We start from the raw sequence: 15,938 nt of genomic DNA on the forward strand, positions 1-15,938 counted from the left end.
TTACCTGGACTTCTGTAAGGTCAAGTTTCTCATCTTTTTGAAAGCTGAGATGGTCCTTCGTACTGCATAACTTTGAGAGAATCCATAGAGCGAGATTTACTGGCCCTAGATGTCTACCCACTGGATTGCTTTGACCAGGAGTAATGCCGTAATGTGGGCATGGAGTCACATTTCCCTTCTGTATTTGTGAAATGGAGTGACAGTCTTTGTATGGTTTTCTTCTTGTATGCTATTGTTTTGTGGCCTACTTTTATGTTAGGAGTGTAACAGAAGCCCTGGATCTATTCCCTATGTAATTTTACAAGAATACGGTGCCTTTTCCCGTGAAACAGAATCAGATGTGCTTTCCTCAGGCAGCACACGCACCCATACACACACACACGGCTCCTTCGTAAGCTCGTTCTGCCATGTCCTCCCTCTGCAAATTACATCTCTGATGGGTCCTTTTGCTACGGACAAACCCATTAAAAAGACCATCCAGCATTTTCCTTCTTTTGACACGAGCGTATTACAGTATGTCATCTTGTGTCTGCACACAAGGTGGAGATGACTATCTGGCTGCATTTGTCACGCTTATCCTGTGATGAGTTGTCACTTGAAGGTCATTTTAATGTCCGTTCCATTAGAGGCCTGTCACTGACGGAAGGTGGTCGCAAATCTGTCTGTCTGAAGAAATCTGTAGGTCAACGGGAATGGGGTTAACTGCACATATGGATCATTTTCCAGGTTTTGTCATTGTGCTTTCATTCCATTTGTTTGCTTGTGTCTGTTACTGGGCTCTGGGCTCCATTCTCTCCTTTGCTGCTCTTTGTTCTCTTTTCCATGCTGCTCCTTGTTTGTAACCCACAGTTTTCGTGTTGCTCTGTTGAAACTGAAGAAATATTTGGTCTCACCGCCTTGTTCACTAATTGGAAGAGTCTTGTTTTCCCCAGAACTGTAAACTATGATTGCTAAATGTTTTCTGGCACCAGCTCTGTGTCACCGCAATGAGAAATTCAGGTGACTTCCAGGAAGGTCGTGGGGTTTTGTGTTTTATTTAAGGCAATTCGTTCTGAATTTAGAGAGGGCGCTAATAATATTAACAAAGGTGGGGAGGGGCAGAAAAAGTCCATAAATAACAGAATAAAATCTGTTTTTCTGTTGTTTTTCCCGGGGCTTTGTCCTGTGGACAGATTCTCTGTTGAGCGATTAATTCTGTGCTCTGATAGCAACTGAAACTCCTCTGCATCCGAGATAAATGCTCTGAGTTGTCCCGCAGCCCCCCAGGGAAGAGGAGTGCATCTCTCTTCCTCTGTGTTCTTCAGTCTGCACAAGGTATCTAGGAAGTTAATGCTGTTGAAAATACTGATGTGCTGTCGGACGCGTTTGAAATTGGCCAATAGATCTAAGTGATGGCTGGGAGGATGAACGTGGGGCAGAAGAGTGGCTGCCTGCATACTCAGTGTCTCCCTTTGGAGCTACACGTTACAGAAATGTTTAACTGATGATGGTACGTTTGTGCTGAGCCCTGATTGGCTGCTCATTTCCTCCTGAAAAGAGGACCGATGTGTTTAATTATTAGGCAGAAATAGGAATACAGAGGCAGCGGGTTTTGGTGCTGTGGCTGTGCTGAATACTACAGAGTATGTATTATTTAGCGTTTCTGTTGGTGGTGATGATGCTCTGTTTGACCCAAGCTGAGGAATTCTCTCCAAAGGGAGGATGCTGTTAGAGGTCTAGAGAGGCTTGTGCTCCTCGGGGTACAGGAAAGACATCTGAGAGCTGGATGGAAAGGTGATGCACGCGTTGCCTGCAGCACTTGGCTGTGTGGGGCTGTAACAGATGTCCCTGCAGGCCAAAGGTGTGAAGTGTTTTCTTTAAGAAATGACTTCAATGTTAACCATGCTGTTAGGGCTGTGGGTAATATTTGATTATTTATTATTATTATTATTATTATTATTTTGTTAATAGTATCCTACCACACAGGAAGAAGTTGTCCCCTTTGGTTGTGGCACCCACATGAAGCCCAAGGGTTGCCTTGGGAAGAGGCAGATGCTCTCTGGGATGTGGACAGAGGCTGGGGCTTTGCAGGTCACCTTTTTTACCCCTCCTTAGTGTCGTGCTTGTGTGTACGTGTGTGTGTGATAGAAGGGCTGGCAGCTGGGCTCAACATGCAGGGTGCTGTTCTGTGCACATTGGCCCACTGGGAAGGAGCTCACATGAACTTGCCTGTTGGGATCCTCTGCTGTTAAGTAATGAGGCCAAATGTAAATCCAAAATCCATGCTGCTGCCTAAGGGGGGCTCGATGCTGACTTCAGTGGGACCAAGCTGACGTTTCCACACATCCACTTCCAAACATCCTGATTTCCAGAGTGAGCTGGTGGGGTGAGCTGATGAATTTGGCCTTTAATGAATCATTTGACACCTAGTTTGCCTCTGTGTCTTCACCCATAAAACGTGGATTACAGTCTGCTGTGCTGTGGTCATGCAGAGAAGCTTCATTTTAATATGACGTTTACTCAGAGGAATCAAAGCACTACACTGGATTTACATCAGGCTTCAGCTGGTGGAGGGAGGGCACATTTTTAGGGAGTGAAGAATGGTTCTGGTCGGCACTTGTGGAGCCATGAGGTGTGTTTGGATGCTGGAGATATGGTGTTAACCAAGCTAAGAAATTGGGCAGAGAGGAATAATGAGTGAATATGTCTGAGGACTGCTAATAGTGCTAATCCCACCTCCAGGGATGTTCCCGGGTTGGGATTTTTCAGTAGTGAGATTCTCTGGGATGTTTCATCATACGGATCTGACTGTTGTGTGTATGGGTCTGGAGGACACTGGCATTTCCTATTTCCTTCCAGCTAGCCATAGCTCTCACGTGCCTCCTCCACAAGGTGGTAATTACAGGTGTAGGTTGGGAGAAGCTGGATGTAGCATCCATAGTGAGCTGGAATGGCACTCCATGTGTGTGCTGTCAGCGGTGGGCAGACTGCCCCTTCTGTAATGTCCCATTGAGATTGTGAATGTTGCAGCAGGGCTGCGTTTGTGCAACGAATAATGATGATCTCAAATGAACATGAATCACTGTATGGTGGTTTTAAGTGTGGCTGCTGGTCGGAACTTGCACGTATTTCATTCCTTGACTTGGGCTACCAATGATCTAGTTTGTACTTAGTGTTGCTGAGGTTTGGAAATCCTTTCCATGTATTCCGTTTTCAGAGCAATTTGCCTCAAAACAGTGAATTGGTTTGGATCTCCTCCTGGAAAGTTTGGTAGGGAAATGCTCCCTGCTCTTCTGGAGTAGTGGTCAACTGTACAGAACAGTATTTCCCCATGAACGTTCACTAGGTCTGTTAAAAACATAAGGCTTAAAGCCTACATCACTTGATTCCTCAGTGAGAATTTCTCTCTGGGAAGCAGTGTCATCTTTCCATCTAGGCAAGAGTGAGACATTTCCAAACATCTTCCATCAGCATTTATCATGGGAAAGCTCTGCACTTCTGCATGGACCAAGGAGTCATAGCAAGGTGAGTTCAGCTTAGAAAGATCATTCCTTTACAGCAGGAAACAGAGTGCTTTTGTTTAGCTGCCTTCACTGAAACTTCAGAACTTCTGAAGTCATAAGAAACTGTTTAATCACTCAGGTCATATGTAGCCAGCTTGGCTGTATGGCGTGGATGTTTACCATACTGGTGATGCAAACATCTCTGTCTCTTTTGCAGTGTGATTTAAATGAAGCTTTTTAAAGAGCAGATAAAGACTGGACAAGTAATGTAATTAATGTAATGCAGAGAGCAGTGCCCACCTGCACAGCAGCAGTACTTTCCTTGGGCCTGACCCAAGAACATTTTCAGTAATCCCATTCTTAATGTAACTATTGCAAAAGACAATGGTGGCTGTTTAACAAAATACTGCCAATATGCCAACTCAGGCTGGTAGAGGAAGTGTAGAAACTTACCATCTTTTTGCCTTCGAAGCTTCTCCCATGTTGAATTGTAATTGCTTAAGTTCAGATTCCTTCTTTGTATTTACAAACAGCTTGGAGACCAAACAGCTCCAGAAATAAGTGAGACAACAGTCACAGTGGATTGCCATGACCATGAAACTTGCAGTGGTCAGTATAAATTCTCTTACTTCTTTATGTTGAACGTATTGAGCTGCTGGTAAAAATCAGTAATTACCTCTTTAACTGATACAGTGGCAACATTCACAGCATTTAAAATCGTTACTCTTAAGACTGCTCTGAATGCCGGCATTAAGAGACTCAGATTTATACTGTCTTAATTTCCTCAGCAGATCAGTCTGTACAGGACTGAAACTGTTCTGGATAAACTTTTCTGGAGCAAGAGATGGAGCTCCTACAGTGTTAGTCTTGGGCAGTAAAGAAACAAATATATATGCTGACATATTCTTCTACCATGTCTCTACCATGGCATCTGTTTTGCTTAACACAAACCTTTCCTCCTTCCTTTCACTATCTTTGCAGTAGTGTCAGTGTTAGGAGTTGCTAGCACAGGGGTAGGTGCTCATTCTGCTCGCTGAGAGGCTGGGTGTCAAAAACCACTTCAGGTCACTTCAGCTTTTGTAGAGTAAGGAGCTTTTTTTTTGGCATTGCTGGTTTTGAAGCCAGACTGCTGAGCAGTGACTCGATGCTGCAGATGGGGGGTCACGGAGCCTAATTTTACAAGGAACAGCTGTGTGCAAGATGGCATTTTAGGTTTTGTATTGATGTTGTTTATTTGTATCAACAAGTGGTCTTAAAGCTGCTCTCTGGTCAGACAGTTCCCACAAAGGCGTACAAGCCTTCCCTTAAAGTTCTGCTTTAGTGCTTGTTTTGTAACCTCGAGAAAGTGCTCCTTCTGTCCAGTGAAAGCAGATAGAACCTCCTCTCACAGCCACCTGTAAGAGACAACAAGTGGCTTTCCTCAAGGAGATCCAAGTGTTGCAGAGCTATTACCAATGGTGTAGCTGAGACAGGGTCTTTAAGGTGCAGGTGCAGTACAGACTCCCTCTCCAAAAAGCAGTGGGCCCTTCTCTCAGATTATTTTAGTGTAAATGAGAGTTTTTCTAGGCAGAAGAAAGTTCACACCTACCCCCAGCTGGCAGCAAAGGTAAGGAATTAAGATCTACTTGATTTTTGCAGTGCTAGTGACATACCTCCCATTCACTTTTGAGTATCATGTTTTCTATACCCATTGTTCCTATGTAGCATCAGCAGATTCTATACTTCTCTCCATCCTGATTATTTACTGTGCCCACGCCACACGTACATTATGTTCACTTTGACAGATATATCCAGCAGATTTTAAACACTTTATTTAATAAAAGTTAAACATACAAAACTGAAATTAACACACTTTGTATTCATAAAAATCACCTTCTCCCATTATAGGGAAAACTTCTTTCTATGCATGGATTCTAAACTACCAGTTGTAGAGTTTAGCTTGAGTTGTGACTCAGGTAACTGATGGACATCTCCACCAATCAGTGCATCAACAATTGCTGACGTGACCTGATCTAGGTAACAAATTACAAAATGAGCTACATTAACATAATATACAGGGAAAGAACGGTCAGGGTTAATGAACAAGACGCACCCTTTAATCATTTAATGGGGGAAAACAGCTGATGTACTCTTGTCCATTAACTCAGCCCTAGGTTTTACAAAAATAATATCTACATTGTATACAGGGCTACCCATTAAGTTCTTTGAACACGTTACGGATTCAGAGATGGCACCGCTACCATAAGTGGGAGACAAATAACAGAAGAAAGGCAAATCACATGAAGTACAAAAAAGCAAGAGCTTTTACACGTGGCTTCCTGAATAGAACTGAAGGGGCTCAGCAGCTCTGTAATACAGCTGAAGTTACAATGAACACTAGGGCCAGTCAGTTATTTACGGACAGAAACTTGAGACTAACCTTCACTCGCTCACAACTAAGTGGGATCTAGGCATTCATACCTGCTATGCTTCAGTACTACTTGACAAGATGGAGGCAGCCCGGACACAAGATGTTACCATCTGCTCGAGGTCTGTGAGCATACCATCTAAACTCTTAAGTTTGAAAACTGCAAGAGAGGAGGTGATGACATTTCCAAAGCATAACCGTCTACAGTTCTCCCACCTCTAATCCCTGGGGCATTGCTTTAGGTACAGTTCTGGTCTTCAGAACTGAAGTCTCTTCCTATGTTGTTCTGGTTACATATTCCTGTTAAAATTTGGCGACTATTAAAGAAAAAAAAAACATTTCTACTTAACTTTTAGCACAGGAAATTTGGACTGGAATTAAAGTCGGATTTATTGTTTCTAGCACATGAATCATACTTAGTAATAACAACCACAACAGCCCTGTTCTGCCCTCATTCACAGCTGTACAAATCTATCCGCAGGGAGTAATTTAGAACCTCCCTTATAATTCCACATGACTTACACTCTACACTGGAATCCTCCCAGTGCCGCAGCAGCTCTGTAACACTGAGACCAGCAGACAGCACTGTGACTACAGAAATGAGGGAGGCTCTTATAGGTGCCATTTTTATACCACCACTTTTCGTAAGGAAAAAGAAAACTTTAGTATCCATACAAATGGAAGATTCTGGAGATCAAACTTCCAGATAACTACTGCTTTTTAGCACAAAAGGCAGCAGCAGTTCATGAAAGCGTTTACCCGCAGAATGTATTTTAATGCGACTACCAAAAAATATGATGAGGGGAATCAAATCAATAGTTGGAAATTTAAGGCTCATATCAGCTGAAGCCAAAGTGATGGTGACCAAAAGGGACTACTTGCATGTGCCAACAAATAATTTACTTTTAGAAAAATATAATGATAAAAAGATAAGTGAAAAGCCCTGCAGAGATGAAGTTCGACCTTTTTCCCCTGCTACTGAGGCATCAAATGCCTGACGTTATATTTAGAGGTATCTTGATACTGTGTCATAGGTTTGTCTGCAATTCCACATGTTCCAACTCCAACCTTGCCGGTAACACTCTCTGGGGAAGCAAAAATACTCCGCTTTACCTGCAAATGAAACAGAAAATACCATTTCTGAATGATAACTGATTGGCTTTTAGAAATAGGCAACCATTACTATTTGAAGTGTTTCAGAATCCTGAACTTCCTACTCTACAAGCAACCATGCTTTCCAAAGGCTAACTCACCTGTGACATTATTAGCAGATGAGATGGGGCTGGGCTGAGATATGCTGGATGTGATCTTTGCCCCTGCAGCCTCAGATCAAGCCAATAGTGAATACAAAAGAGATCACCTTATGAGGAAGGTAAGTGCTCGTAAGGGGGAATTCGGATTTAGCACAATGTCTAGCAGCTCTCTTGGTTAAGCCATGACATAAATTTAAGCAAAGCTTCAGGATATCCTTGCTAACTTGTTTTTTTTGCAATGTGCTTACTAGTCCACGGGAATTACTACCATGTGTGCTGCCTCATAAACACAAGAGGACTTTGGTTGGTTTAGATAGGCCTCGGGACCTTAACTCCAACAAATGCTGCATTGCAACTCAGAGTGAACCCAGTTCTTCGATGCAGTGCAAGCTCAGCCTCATGAGAACACCCCAAAGTCATCCAGTGCAAAAGTAGGTCTTGAAACTACAAAATTACCAACTGCACATTTCAAGTAAGTCACAGGTGAACAAACTACCTTTAAAAACACCTTCTTCCCCTCTCCCAAGTTACTGCATAGAATTCTCTAACTGTTCACATACAGACAAAAAGCAGACAAACCTGGCCTTTTTTGTTTTTAGAATATGCTCTGTTGTTGAACTGTTGCCATTTGACTTTCTGGTCCTCTCGTTCCTGTTCAAGTTCTTTAATTCTCTGAGCTTTTTTCAAAGCTTTTTTCTTTTTATACTCCCGTTGCTGAGCTATCATCTCTTTTCTGGAAGAAAGGGGGAAAAAAAATCCTTTATGTTTATGTCTCTGTCTTTATATCTGTAGAGTATCCTGTAAGAAACTAAAACCTCTCTAAGAGAAGGGCACGCACAACAGTTTTTCTTAAGAAACTTTTAAGCTTTTAAATGAAGTCAAATCCCAGGAGGAAAAAATTCTTACTTGGACATGGGCTTGTTGCCACTGTCCTCTTTTGCTTTTCTTCCCTCTTCCACAGGCTTGAGGTTGAACAGCGGTGTAACTTCAGCATTCCCATATCCAGCAAAAGTGACTGCAGCTGTTCCATTCTCCTCATCTATTTCTTCAATCTCAGCTTCATAACACCTGTAAAGATATCATGGCTGTAAGCATGTGAGTAAAGGTTTAATACTCAGCCCATCAACATCTTCACTGTCAGCCAGCTAATGGCATTAAGTAAAAATAACTTGTAAATATCAGCCTTCATTTTCAGGAGCAACACAAACCACATCAAAAGCTTCTTCTTAAGGCCAGAAGGATACAACTACAAAGATTAGGTTCTGTTGTATTTGACCTTAAGCATCAGGAAGCAATGAATGGTCTCAGCAGTTATCAAGACTAATGACTAATGCTTGGGCAATCTAATCAGAAATCTTGATTTTGTTTCTAATTCTGGCGGGTCACAGGACTGGAAAAAGCCCCAATCAGATACAGCATTCAAACAGTACAGCCTTCAGGGAACTTAGTGAGAAGCTTTGGAACACGGTAGCTTATGACTATAAAGATTTGGTCTCATCTTCTTCCATATGAAGAAGAGTTAAGAAAACCTCAGGCACTACAAATATTTCTTCTCCGCCAGGTACAAATTACATTTCAGAGATTAGGAAGTCAGAATAAACTGGTTTGGTTCCCAGAACTTCAAACACTCGCACAGTGGAGACCAAATCCCCAAATCCTACAGCTGCTTTACACAGTTACTTCTTTCACAGCCAGAAAATAACACTTTCAATTAAGAACTAATTTCCAATTATTCACACAAATTGAGATACAGCAAACATTTTTTCTTGATGGTGATCAATGACAAATACATGCACATGATATTGGGAATTGTATTGCCCGAAACCTTTATGAAACACTGCCATAAAATCCATTAATGAAAGTCTGCCATTTATTACATTAATAAATGGTCACTTACCAATGCTACTCTGCTTGCATAAGGTTAGCAACAAACAGGGCACTTCTAGGAAATGACCCCACAGCTCTTTGCTTTTTATCTACAGTGCTGATCTTTATTAAAGGGGTACCACGAGAGCTAGTTTTGTAGTTCTTTCCCAGTTTCTTATTGGTTGCCCTAGGGGCAGTGCAAACCGAATGAAAGTCTCTTACCATGGAACTATTTCACGTAACGGTTAGAGAAGTTTTCTACACTTACTGTCCATCTTCACTCCATATTGCCATACACCTATCCCCAACCTTCCAGGAGTGACTGGGAAGAGCAGAAGCAGAACTGTCAGAACTTGCAAGAGTTTCCGAAGGTTGCGTAGAAAGGAGATCTTTGGTCAGTTCTATCACTTCCTACAAGAGACAGAAATAACACAAGGAATAATTTCTCAAGTCCTGTTGCCATTCGTATTTTAGAACTCACTCACTGCACACCTACATAAAGGAGCTGCGGGCTTCACTGTATCTCAGTAAAGATCCCCATCCCTTCATCTGAGGGTCAATGGAGCCTCAATTTTCCTCACAGCTCAGCTGTGGACTTCAGAAGCCTTGCTGAGGGAATGGTGGTGAAGAAGCTATTCTTCATTCCTCAAGAACACAGAGGACTGTAAGCAGTTCCCAGATAGCAGGTTAATGCAGCGTACCCTTCTGTGCACTTTTATCCAATAACCTATACTACCAGAATCAATGTCCTGTTTGTTTGTAGCAGTTGTTACTGTCTTAATTTGTCAGCACCTTTCTAACAGAAGATCTGTTCTCTGTTTTAAGGACTTGCTTGTTTCTAATTTAACAGTAATCACAATGGTAGCAACCATAAGCACAATGACATGCTGAAAACTATTTCTACTTAACTTTGGTCTCTATCTTCTGTAACATTAGAGCTGAACCAGAACAGACTCTGAGATTACCCAGTTTGAGAGAGCTCTTCAGAAAACACAGTATCTGCATAATTTTTCCTTCCAGGTGAGAAATCCCAAACCAGCTGTATGGGAGATTGGTAATCACAGCCTGAACCTCTGATTAATCAGCTGAGGCAAGTATGGGGTCAGCTGTGGGAGCACAGGTGAGAGTGATGTAGCTGTGCTCCCGGAAGGGGTGGAGCTCAACTCCATCCCCTCTGAGCCCTCATTTAAGGGCTGACTCCCACTGAGGCAGCATCTCTTGGAGATGGCTCAGCAGTGAGGACTGCCACAGCTTCTTCAGCCAAGGCACCAGCACTGGTGAGTTTTCCTTTACTTATTCCTTCTGTACATTACCTCACGCAAAATGCAGAGTTTGTTGCTTTGCTGTATGGACAGTGTCCAAAGAAGCCCTTCAGTGGGACAAAAGGCAAAGAGCAAAGCATTCGTTAAAGTTTCTTGTCATATTTATTTTAATCCTGTTAATCAGGAATAGGCTCAGTATACAAAAAGCAGCAGTGCATCTCTATGCCAAATGTAAGAGGATATTTCAACTTCACAGTAAGTCTGAACAAAAGAAAAGCTACGCAGTCAGGACAGAAAGCACTGAACCTGTTTACAATTGTTAGGTTGATATATCAAGTCTGCAAAACATTGTCTACGTCATTTGCAAGGTGGAACATATGAATAGCAAACCTTTTGGGGACGAAAGTGTAAACATCTTCCCCATTCTGTGCAGAAAGCTTTTATTAAAAAGTTTGCAAGTTGTCCTTTCACATCAATGATCTCTGCACATCAAAGCCGAGGTCGTGTTGGTATCGGAAATATCATCCCATATGGGTTTTGCTGTGCATTTTAAAAATATAAAAATATACACATGCTTTTAACAGTGTACAACAAAGGACATTCAGATGATCTATTAAGAGCCCTGTGGGCACCCAGCCTTTATAATTTAAAAGGAATTCTAAGGATCACTGACTTGAGGCACTGCTTGTATCTTGGCTGATGCATCATTCTTAGCACTGCTTTTCTATACAGAACAGTGGTTACCCAGTTCTGCACTGGGTGGTTTTATGCATCTTAAAATGTCACTGTGTTAAAGCAGTCCACATCAGAAAGGAGGCAGCATCTTGCACTCTCACGAGAGATTGGCACAGTATTACTGTTTGCTTATATGCCAGCGTAACTTTCTATACACAAGAATGTAAGAGCCCTTTTATCAGTTTAAGATTAGCTGCTGGTCTCCCTGGCACTGAGCAGCACCCGAAGCACAGAACTGGTTGGAGCTTCTTACAGGATGCTACGCTCAAATGTTTAAAGAAACCGCAGGCAGCAAATGAAGGACACATCTGTCTGCCTTTCTTCCATAAGTAACTCTTGGCACAACGGAGGATTAGATGTACAAGGAATGCAGAAATAGATTCTGAAGTTTATATTGCTACAAATGCATGTAATGAATACACGGATCCTTGATCAAGGATTTGACAACTCAGGAACAGGCAGAATGAAGCACTGTTAAGCCCACCATTAGGTTTCAGCACGTTAAAAGCAATATGAGGCCGTGGCATCCTTTAACCAACGTGTAATTTTGTAACGTTCAGGAAAATTTGTTGCTGTTCTCTCTAAAGCAGCCCTACCATAATTCCAACAAGTTATCAGCGATCAGTAAACCTACCAGGTCCATATTTCAGTTGCCACACAGACATCTGGAACAGGTGAAAAAAAACCAACCAAACACTCCCATTCCCTCACCTGTAAATCCTTCTTTAGCTTTAGCAAGTCCTCATTGTCAGCGTTCCCAGACAAGGCTGCCTCGACCTGCTGGAGCTGGGCCTTGTAGCTGGCTAACTGCTTGGCCAGGTCTTCCGACATCTGTGGGAACACACAGCTCAGCACACGGACAACTCAACACCGGCCGCGCGGCTTCTTAACCTGCAGGGAGAGCCGCTGAGGAGATGTCAGCCTGCGCCGGCCTGACGCCGAGCCCTCCCCTTTCCGAGGCCCGGCCGTGCGGGAGATAGGGCCGGCACGCTAGGCCTAGGCCCAGGCCCGAGCGCGGGCTGCCTCCCAGCGGGTAGAGGGAGGCCGCGGGGCGGGAAAGAGGGACCGAGCAGCCGCTTCTCACCTCGGCGGGCGCTGTGGGGCCCGAGGGCCGGGCCGGGGGCGCCGCGCTGGGAGCCGTCGGGCCGCTACCGCCTGATGGCCGGAGCCGCGGGCAGCACTACGGGGACAGACCGGAAGTGGGCGGAGCCGACGGCCAACGCGCGCCGGCCCTCGCGAGAGCGGCCCTGACGGTCACGTGCTTCTGGAGCGCGGCGGCGATTGGTGGAGCGCGTACGTCACATGAAAGGGGGACGCTGATCGCTGCGCAAGGGATTGATATGGGAGGGTGGGGGTGCGCATGCGCGAAGCCGGGGTTGGGGGTGGGGGGACATGGACGACGGCTTGATGGAGGACTTGAAACCAGCCGCCTTTAACTCTTATAAATCGGAGATTAGAATTAATTGTATCCTTAACATTGACTCGTCTTCGCCTGGGACTACAGACAGTTTGCTGTTCTTGACAAAATGAGGTCTGTTATACAGAGGAGAAAGAATATCATACAGACTTATCTTGGAGATTACAGCCCTCGAACAATATGCTTTATAGTGTATAGTTCATATAGGCCGGTGTTTGGAGGACTCTCTCTCAGCTCTGTTTCAAACAATATACATCCAGTTGCCAAGGTTCTGTTCTTTGTTAAGGGATGAGAAGTTCACACGCGTCTGTATCTGGGCAGGAGAGCTTCCTCCGCACGGGTCGCAGCTGTTTCCTTTGTGCTGTCCTGCCGGCGGTTGGCCGCTAGGTGGCGCTGCTGCTGCGCACACGGCGAGCGCCGGTAATGAGCATCGCAGGAGAGTTCTGTTGTCCGACCCAAATCACACCTCTTTTATGTCACTTCACATTTGGAACTAATAGCAGCATTGTCCTTATTGTCCTGGATCTACCCACTCTTTTGGTGTGTGCGTTCCCTGATGTTAAATCCTATTATTCTATTTGGCTTTCCGTTTATTTTGTATAACTGTTTGTTATGGTAGAGCTTCCCAGTTTGTCCGTAGATGCAGTTCTGTGATATTTGCTGTTTCATGGCATTGGTTTTTGTTGCTCATGCAAAGTTTGGGCTGAATTGGTTTTTTTTTCTGCCCTGGTTCTTTGATTCCGGCAAGACTTTGGAAACCTCCAGCAGCTTCAGCTACAAAACGAAATGACAGGAAAAAGTGCTCATGGGCTGGGCATGAGATACAAGTCAATAGGTTGGAGTTTCCAGCCTCTCTCCATTCTAAATCATGGACTTGGAATTTCATGCACTTTGGCTCTTGTTGGTTTGTTTGTTTGTTTGTTTGTTTGTTTTTGCCATTACAGCTCCTGAAACTTGGCCTAATTATTGGTGTTTGAAATACCTGTTCTTACAGGAGTTTGTTTGTGAATTTAGGTGAGCATCCACAGCTCTGAACATAATTAAACTCTCTGTAACCCCAGTACCCGACCTGAGGTACGGGGCTAAGCGGAGAAACTGAGAGTTCTGACACGTTCTGTACTCTGAATGATTACAGTAATTATCCCCCATCAGTGAAAAGGCCCAGTGACTCAAAGTGAGGGGGAGAGGTGAATCAGAACTGAATGAGGATTAAGAGACAGGGCGGAGCATCGTGGAGATAAGAAGAAAAGGTCAGTATTAGGGAGAGGTGACAGAAAGCCTGCGCCCATTGGGGCATCACCTGCTCCAGAAAAGCCTGAGGTTCTGGGTTTTCTGTTTACCTACTGTTGGCAGCTTTGTGAATCCTGACAAAATGGTGTCTCCCGTAGGAAATCACAACCTGCCAGCACACAGCTGGTCTGTTCAATGGGTCTGCATCGGGATACACAACTGGCAGGTTGTCAGGTGGTTTTTCAGCTCAACGTGTGCCTCCAGCATGGAAGAATATGCCACGTCAAGGCATGACTTCTCTCTGCGAGGCACTCTACCATCTGTGTCAGTGAGTTTGTTGGTGCTGCTGGAGATGCTGGTTCTGCAGCTCAGGGTGCTGGGAAGGCTGTGGCCGAGATTGCTTCTGTTCATATGAGGCTTGGATGACAGCAAAGCTGAGAAGATGATGGGAGGCTGGAAATAGAGAGCAAGGGCCAGAGCAGTGGGTAGAAGAGCCTGAGAGGATTAGAGGAGCCTGAAGCAGTGAGCCAGCAGCGTGGGAGGGTTGGGAAGCAGGAACTCGAGGTTAACATGGGAACAGCGTAGGGGTGCTTTGTGTTTGTGTGTGGGGAGAGACCTGGGAAGCACGGAACAAGGAGTGCTGCTGTGATGAATGGAGGGACTGGTGTGGGGGGAGGAGGCAAAAGCCTGGCAGCAGCAGCTGCTCTGTCGCAGCAGCTCCGCTGAGTGCTGGCAGCCCCTGCTCTGTGATGGCATCTGACAGCAGTGCCCCCACAGCTGTGTCTGTGCCCACCCAGCCTTGCTGGTGCCAGCGCTGCAATGGGCTCCTTGGGTCGCTTTGCTCTCATTTTGTTACCTGCTTTGCTTTTTGTGTTTTATTAACGCAAGCACATTGTCTTGTGAGAATTAGTATGAAGCAAGCACCTGAAATCCCAGCATGAACCTCGCCTACGTGTCTGTAGTTTGACCACTTCTGCTTGTGTGTTAGGCTACGGTCTTTAATTACATTATCAGATGCCTTCATCCTCTTCCTCTTAATCTCTGTTCCGTTCAGCACACAGGACTTGCAGCAATCGATGATGTGTTGTTAAAATAGATTGTAGTTTTTAAGTTCTGCTTCTCTTTTTGTTGCATTTAAAAGGAAAATGAGATGGGAGAAAACAAGATGTGCAAGAGGGCAACAGAGCACCACTATAGAGATCTGAGTTTAGTTTCCTGTGTGGGAATTTCTGAGCTCTGTGAATGATGTGGACTTGTGTACAGAAAAAGGAAAGCTGAGAGTGGAAACATAGAGCAAATTCCACCATGGGACTTGACACTGGAACCTGGCTGAAGGATCCCATTTTCAGCTGGAGGTACTTCTGCTGCCATGGGGCATCGTTGGGTCGCCTTCAGGAACTCTGTACATTCCTGGTTATGAAGGATCATAACGTCTTGACCTGCAACTGTTACCATTCCTGATCAGTGTTCCTTAAGCCGTATTGGGAAGTTGTTTGGGGTCATCAAAAATGGAATGAAGTAATTTGAGGTGGGGTGATTTACTTGTGAGGAGAGTACTATTTCTTTGATGTCTCTTCTAAAGTTAATGTGATCAGAACTTTAATTAGCGCCTCAGACACCTTTGGTTGTTTGTATTTTCTGTCCTTCAATAGAAAAAGGGATGGTAAAGTTACTTTATATTATGGAAATTAATATTTAAAGAATGCTGAGATGCAATACTGATGGGGACCAATGAAAGGCAGTAAGATAAGGAAGAATTCTCTCTTTCAAATAGAATTTGAAGAGTCCTTAGCAAAGGATATACACATCCCCGTTCCAAACTCAACCATCATTCCTTTTACTGATAGACTTTGAGACACCTTCTCCTAAGTGAGAGAATTCCTGAAGTATGCGTATAGCGGCGAGATGTGGCAACAGCCCATCTTGTTGCAAGAATGGACTTGTTAAATATTCCCTTCTACATCATGTTAGTCACTACTTGAGCCTCAAGGCTGCTTTCATGTGGTTTAACATCCTGTTCTTGGTAATGTTGTCTTACACCTGATGCAATGCTTAGGGAAGCTGAAATTCCTGCAGATGTTTCCTCTGAAAATGAAACTGAAATTTCTCTCACAGTAATTGTTGTGCATGTCACTGCAGCTGTCTCCAAACAAAGTCAGTTTGGATTCTTGGCAAGCAAATAGCATTATTTAGAGGCTAATAATGAAAGGAGGGTGTCTCACTTGTGCAGTTAAAACTCTCCTTATCAGTATTTCCCGTTATATGTCACTTGAAGGAGAAAAGCAT

At 44.1% G+C, this 15,938-nt stretch overlaps 1 protein-coding gene and 1 long non-coding RNA gene across 2 annotated transcripts in view; one reads left to right on the forward strand and one right to left on the reverse strand.

Annotated features, from left to right (window-relative positions):
- Window positions 1-5,271: 5,271 nt before the first annotated feature.
- On the reverse strand, window positions 5,272-12,223 carry SMNDC1 (survival motor neuron domain containing 1). The gene is made up of 6 exons (XM_072339791.1): window positions 12,090-12,223; window positions 11,717-11,836; window positions 9,277-9,419; window positions 8,049-8,210; window positions 7,722-7,875; window positions 5,272-7,002 (listed from the first exon to the last, which is right to left on the reverse strand). The coding sequence occupies exons 2-6, from the start codon at window positions 11,834-11,836 to the stop codon at window positions 6,865-6,867; spliced, it is 717 nt and encodes a 238-aa protein (XP_072195892.1). The 5' UTR covers window positions 12,090-12,223; the 3' UTR covers window positions 5,272-6,864.
- A 175-nt stretch (window positions 12,224-12,398) lies between these two features.
- The window catches only part of LOC140254320 (uncharacterized), a 33,257-nt gene continuing 29,717 nt past the window's right edge, over window positions 12,399-15,938 (forward strand). Inside the window, exon 1 of the long non-coding RNA XR_011904146.1 lies at window positions 12,399-12,536. This is a non-coding gene — a long non-coding RNA (uncharacterized lncRNA). The remainder of the gene's footprint in view (window positions 12,537-15,938) is intronic.

Source organism: Excalfactoria chinensis, chromosome 6 (genome assembly GCF_039878825.1).
Source record: "Excalfactoria chinensis isolate bCotChi1 chromosome 6, bCotChi1.hap2, whole genome shotgun sequence".
In the NCBI taxonomy this organism is placed as follows: domain Eukaryota; kingdom Metazoa; phylum Chordata; class Aves; order Galliformes; family Phasianidae; genus Excalfactoria; species Excalfactoria chinensis.

Bases quoted from the DNA above. Each gene is read 5' to 3' on its own strand.
- SMNDC1 (XM_072339791.1), bottom strand. From the start codon at position 11,836: ATGTCGGAAGACCTGGCCAAGCAGTTAGCCAGCTACAAGGCCCAGCTC. The intron at 7,876-8,048 runs GTAAGAATTTTT...CCTTTCTTCCAG, and splicing joins GGCAACAAGCCCATGTCCAA to AAAAGAGATGATAGCTCAGC. The intron at 7,003-7,721 runs GTTTGTCTGCTT...TTTCATTTGCAG, and splicing joins CTAAAAACAAAAAAGGCCAG to GTAAAGCGGAGTATTTTTGC.